Source organism: Acanthisitta chloris, unplaced genomic scaffold, assembly GCF_000695815.1.
Source record: "Acanthisitta chloris isolate BGI_N310 unplaced genomic scaffold, ASM69581v1 Scaffold44218, whole genome shotgun sequence".
NCBI classification, from domain to species: Eukaryota; Metazoa; Chordata; class Aves; order Passeriformes; family Acanthisittidae; genus Acanthisitta; species Acanthisitta chloris.
Window position 1 is genome coordinate 1 of NW_008687265.1, and position 5,380 is coordinate 5,380.

The window sequence follows — 5,380 nt, forward strand, 5'->3', positions numbered from 1 at the left end:
CCTACAGGGAGACAAATAAAAAAAAAACAACAAAAGGTATCAGTTCCATTTTTTTAACCTTACTAGGCTGTAAATACCAAGGATTATCTCTGAGCAGTGCTACCACCTTCCTTCACCTCAAAAGAGAAAACTTTGTGGTCTTATCTGTGAAAAAAAAATAGAACGGTGTTTTTCTCCCTGCTACGTGAGGTTAATGGTGTGACTGGCAAAGAGTTAGTCACAGCTTGATGATGTTCCTCTAGTGGGAGATTGAATCATATGTTCATGTTTCCCCAATTTAAAAATGTTCTTTGGCATCTCCAGTCACTGACTTCTCCTAATTCCCTGCTTTGCTCTTGGGCTCTTGTGTGGTTTCGGGTGTCTGTCACTGCTTAGCTTTTTTTGTAGGTGCACTTCTGCATTATAATTTAATTCTTTGGACCCACCAGGACATTTGTACCATTTCTGTACGACGGTTCTCTGGACAGCGAAAAGAACAACCCCATTTTCCTCCAGCTATTTACTTTCTGTTACAGTGTAGTGACAGTCACAGGAATATGGATCAGGCAGCATCCTCAGCAGTAGTCAGCTCTGAACAGAAAACCTGGAAGACTGTAAAATTTTGAAGTATTTTCTTGTGTAACACATATGTCACAGGACAGTCATCAGTACACAATTAAAAAGCAAAAGATTTGTCTTCTCAGCTTTGAACAGCCAGGAAGCTCTCAAGAGTAGAATGGGGGAGCATGAGATCATGATGGAATACAGGGCAAGAGAGCGAGTTCTTAAACTCTCACTAGTGGTCTGGAGAAGTGCACATTCATCTACGTACACAGACATAAAATTAAATACCACCTATGTTAACATCTGCAGTTGGTACAGGAGTTGGAGGGGGGAGGTAGATCATGGAGAAGAGGAAGCAGTGAGAAGGATTTTCAACACCTTGCAAATAACATTCTGGTTTTGGATAACATTCACAAAACTTTGTTCCGTAGAGCTGTGAGCCCAAACAGCCTTTACACAGAGAGAGCTCTCCTAGCTTTGACAAACGGTTGAGGTTGTCACTAAAAGAGCAATTCAGTAAGGTCTGGTAGCTGCAGTCAGTGCAGTCCTGAATTGTATCACAAACCCTATATATCTTTGTATGTGTTGACAAGCCTAATCATGATAACCGTATCAGAGTCTGAAAGTATTTAAAGGCCAGAAAGAGCTGCAGCAGTACCTTGAGGTATTTACAGCTCCATCACTTTTGATTATCAAACCAGAAACAAGGGCTGGGTTGAATACAGGCAGAGAAAGTACATTTTCAGGAAGAGACCATACCAGTAGCTCTTTCAGCTACTGGAGAATCATAGAATCAACCAGGTTGGAAGAGACCTCAAAGATGATTGAGTCCAATCCTACCACCAGTACTAGACCATGGCACTAAGTGCCACATCCAGTCTCGTCTTGAAAACCTCCAGGGATGGTGAATCCACCACCTCCCCGGGCAGCTCATTCCAATGCCTGATTACTCTCTCCATAAAAAATCTCTTCCTAATATCCAACCTAAACCTCCCCTGGCAGAGCTTGAGTCTGTGCCCTCTTGTTCTACTGCTGGCTGGGAGAAGAGACCAACCCCACCTGACTACAATCTCCTTTCAGGGAGTTGTAGAGGGTGATAAGGTCTCCCCCTTCACTAGCCTCGTTGCTCTTCCCTGGACCTGCTCCAGCACCTCAATATCCTTCCTGAACTGAGGGGCCCAGAACTGTACAGACATGATTCTGTAAGTCTGTTTGAAATCATCACTTCTGTCTAATTCTTCCAGCAACAGATGCTGATAAAGTCAAGTGAGAAAATCACAACTTTAACAGCGATGTTAACCTGGATAAAATACTACTGGAGCGGGTACAGCATCTCACTCGATGCCTCCACACAATGTTCAAATATCTTCCAAGACAGATACTTGGGAAGTGAGATAGGTATTTGATACCACTTCTGGGATAATACAGCAATTTGCATCCCTTTGGGAGTATGTGGGCAATATTCTGAATGGATATAGTTGGACAAAATTTAACCCTGCTCTCCCTTTTGAAGAGGAAGATTTTACAATTACTATAATGCTGCTGAGCCAGAGAAGTGATTGTAGCACTCCTCTTCAGCAGTGCATAAGCTATCTAGAATGCTGTCTGAAAAGTTGGTATCAGGGAAAACAGTAAGTTTAAAGGAAACTTTCAGGTTAGGATCCCTGTGGCAACACAGCAGTGGCACCTGACATGCCCTGCATCCCCATGTACTGCAAGCAGCCGTGTGTGCACCAGGGTTTGCATTTTTAGGGCAAGTCACAGTACCCAAATGGTCATTTGGCCTCCTGAAAGGAAAAGCAGCAAAGACTTGCCATGTTCCACGTCTGTATTTAATCAGACAATTGGCAGAGCCCATTTCTATATGTCCTGTGAGATTCCCCAAGATGCCCCATGAAATTTGAGTGTATTGTTCAAGAGCATTCACAGCTGACCACAGCAATCATCAGCCTGCAGAGAAAGCTCTGCATGAGGAAATGGAAATTTGTAAAATGCAGCTCCATTTCCTCGGCTGCCACTGAAGACTTTCCCTCAAACTTACATTATTAAGTGCAGTACTTAGTAAGAACTGGAATTTTAAAAAGCATAAAATGAGATGGCTCTCAAATGGGGAGTAATGCATCTTTATCTTTTAGGAGCATGAAAACCTCCATAAAATTGTGCTGGGAATATAGAAACAAACATTGCTTGTGTATAGTCTCTGCACTGCCATGGGACTTCAGCACTGGTTTAAAAATCCCTTTCTTAAGAGCTGTGTTTTCTTGAGTCTGGCCCACAGAAAGAAAAACTCAGTGGCTCAAATGTCTTAAATCATACATTTCCTGAGAGGAAAAAATATCAGCTGAAAACCTACATGTTATGGTCATTTAACATATTTTGTTAAGCTACAGTCAGTTGTAGTGTTCACTGATAATGGCTATTACACATGAAAAGCATTACACTGTATTTAAACAATACACAAAAACAATAAACAAACAATTTAAACCGAATCTCAGTTCTTACGTATTTGAATTTTGGTTGCTGGAACAGAACATATTTTCATGGTTTTTTTATGTTAAGTGTGGAATTTTTTTTAAAATAAATAAAGCTGTGTAACCACAAACCAACACATACACTTGGTTGAAATATGTTAAGGGCTGGTTAAAATACTGTTCAAATTCACCCTGGTTGCAGTATTTTGTAGTCAGAAAATATTATGCACAATCTCCCATTTACACCCAACTTCATTTTAAGGTTCATCTAGTTAATTTAGGCCTTAAATTAGCATTAAGTATATTTGTAAAATAGTTTGCAGTAAGAGAGATTTTTGTAGAACAAAGTTTTTAATAATCGTTCCAGTGTAACTGTTCAGGAAGCTTACAGTGCAGATCCTCAGCTTCCCACAAAGCTCACCAGCCACTCTCTGTGAATGCCTCGCTTTGGTATTTTGAAGGCAGGTACATCTCTCACTCCTTTGCATTACCCACAGTTCTATGTATTGTTTTCATTTGCAGTTCTTTCCATATGGAGATGCTTCAAAGTTTGCCCAGCACGCCTTCCGAACCTTCGATAAAAATGGAGATGGGACCATCGACTTCAGAGAGTTCATTTGTGCCCTGTCCATCACCTCACGAGGCAGTTTTGAGCAAAAGCTGAACTGGGCCTTCAACATGTACGACTTGGATGGCGATGGTAAAATTACAAGAGTGGAAATGTTGGAAATTATAGAGGTGAGATCAATATGACATTCAAAAATACCATGTATGAATATCAATAAAATTTGATTCCTTGTTCACACAGACTTTACATTTTCTGTGCACAGGAGGCTGTACTGTGTGGTTAAGAGTGTGCATTACATACATTCATCTTACACCAACTCATGCCTAAGTGGTACAAGCAGACTAACATGTTAATAGATGTAATCTTGGAGAATTGCAGAGAGCACATATGTGCATATAAGCTTTTAAATATCCAGAGATTTTTCTTTCCTGATGAATGGATTAACCGTAAGAACAGCCCAGCACAGGATTTACAAAGCCCATCTCAAAGTCACTTGACACCCACGAAATTACTGGATTGTAGCTCAAGTAGCTGAAACCTTACTGGAGATAAACTTCAGATGATTACAGAAATTTACAGGGATAACAACACGCTATTTTAAGTGAGCTTTCACAGATGGGCTTTAAGATGACCACAACATGTAAGAGGAAGGATAAAGTTTACTGCCTTCGTCATCTGCCAGCTACTCACCACAGTAGTTAATACCAGATTGTGCTCCCATGTACACACAGAAACCTATTAAAAGATGATGACTTCTAAAACTATTCAGAATTTATGTGAAACATTTCAACTACAAACCTACATCTAAAGAAAGTAAAATATATTCTTCCTTGTTTTAAGTATCTGGACGTTGCCTGTTTCTCTAAAGATTTTTTCGTATATTTTGCAGAATCTAATAATTTTATTGTTATAATATATTTCCAGAATCTGATCACATTAAAAAATTAGACTGAATTTTATGTTGAATTTTCCATTTGGTTTCCTTCCAAAGGCCATCTACAAAATGGTGGGCACTGTGATAATGATGAAAATGAATGAGGATGGTCTGACGCCTGAGCAACGGGTAGACAAGATCTTCAGTAAGATGGATAAGAACAAAGACGACCAGATCACACTGGATGAATTCAAAGAAGCTGCAAAGAGTGATCCGTCCATTGTATTACTCCTGCAGTGTGACATTCAAAAATGAGCTCGTGTACAACGCATCATAGACTGCACAGAAGTTTAATGTTCCATTCAGTTTGCAGCTATTTCCACACACACAAAAATTTGCTTGGACTACCTATAAATGGACTTGCTTCTTGTGTTTGAAACACTTGTGTGCATGAGAATGTCATTTGCTAAAGAATTTTAAAAGTATATATTATAAAAATAAACTGCCACAACGTGATGTGTGCAATGTCATTTCATAACGACCCTCTTCCTCTGAAGCCTGTGCAGCAGGCCTGTGCTGCAGTGAATTATATTATTTATTGTTCATGTTTTACTGATGCTAGCTCTGTGTCTCCTAGACTGAGTAATGTTAGTGACACTGAATTCCCATGGTAATGTTAACTGTTTATTATAAATCATGTCACCATTCTGCTGTAAACTAGTACTGGACAGACAGAGGGGAAGAGCTCGTCGGCCCCCGAGTCTGATCCACACATGTGCTTGTATTGTCAGTGGATATAAATGTACTTCATTTGCATGCCTTTTAGGTTTGCCTTAATTCTTACCTCATTTGCATCCCTTCAATCTGGAAAGAGCTATGTCAGAGGAATGCAGTATATTAAACAAAAAAAAAAGAAAAAAAAAA

At 39.8% G+C, this 5,380-nt stretch overlaps 1 protein-coding gene across 1 annotated transcript; it reads left to right on the plus strand.

Annotated features, from left to right (window-relative positions):
• The first annotated feature begins 3,515 nt into the window (after positions 1–3,515).
• LOC103807757 (visinin-like protein 1) lies at positions 3,516–5,358 on the plus strand. The gene is made up of 2 exons (XM_009080503.1): positions 3,516–3,752; positions 4,574–5,358. Exons 1-2 carry the CDS (start codon positions 3,516–3,518, stop codon positions 4,769–4,771), a joined length of 435 nt encoding a protein of 144 aa, XP_009078751.1. The 3' UTR covers positions 4,772–5,358.
• The last annotated feature ends 22 nt before the right edge of the window (positions 5,359–5,380 follow it).

Coding starts and splice junctions, on each gene's coding strand:
- LOC103807757 (XM_009080503.1), top strand. CDS start 3,516: ATGTATTGTTTTCATTTGCAGTTCTTTCCATATGGAGATGCTTCAAAG. Junction 3,753..4,573: donor AAATGTTGGAAATTATAGAG/GTGAGATCAATA, acceptor TTCCTTCCAAAG/GCCATCTACAAAATGGTGGG.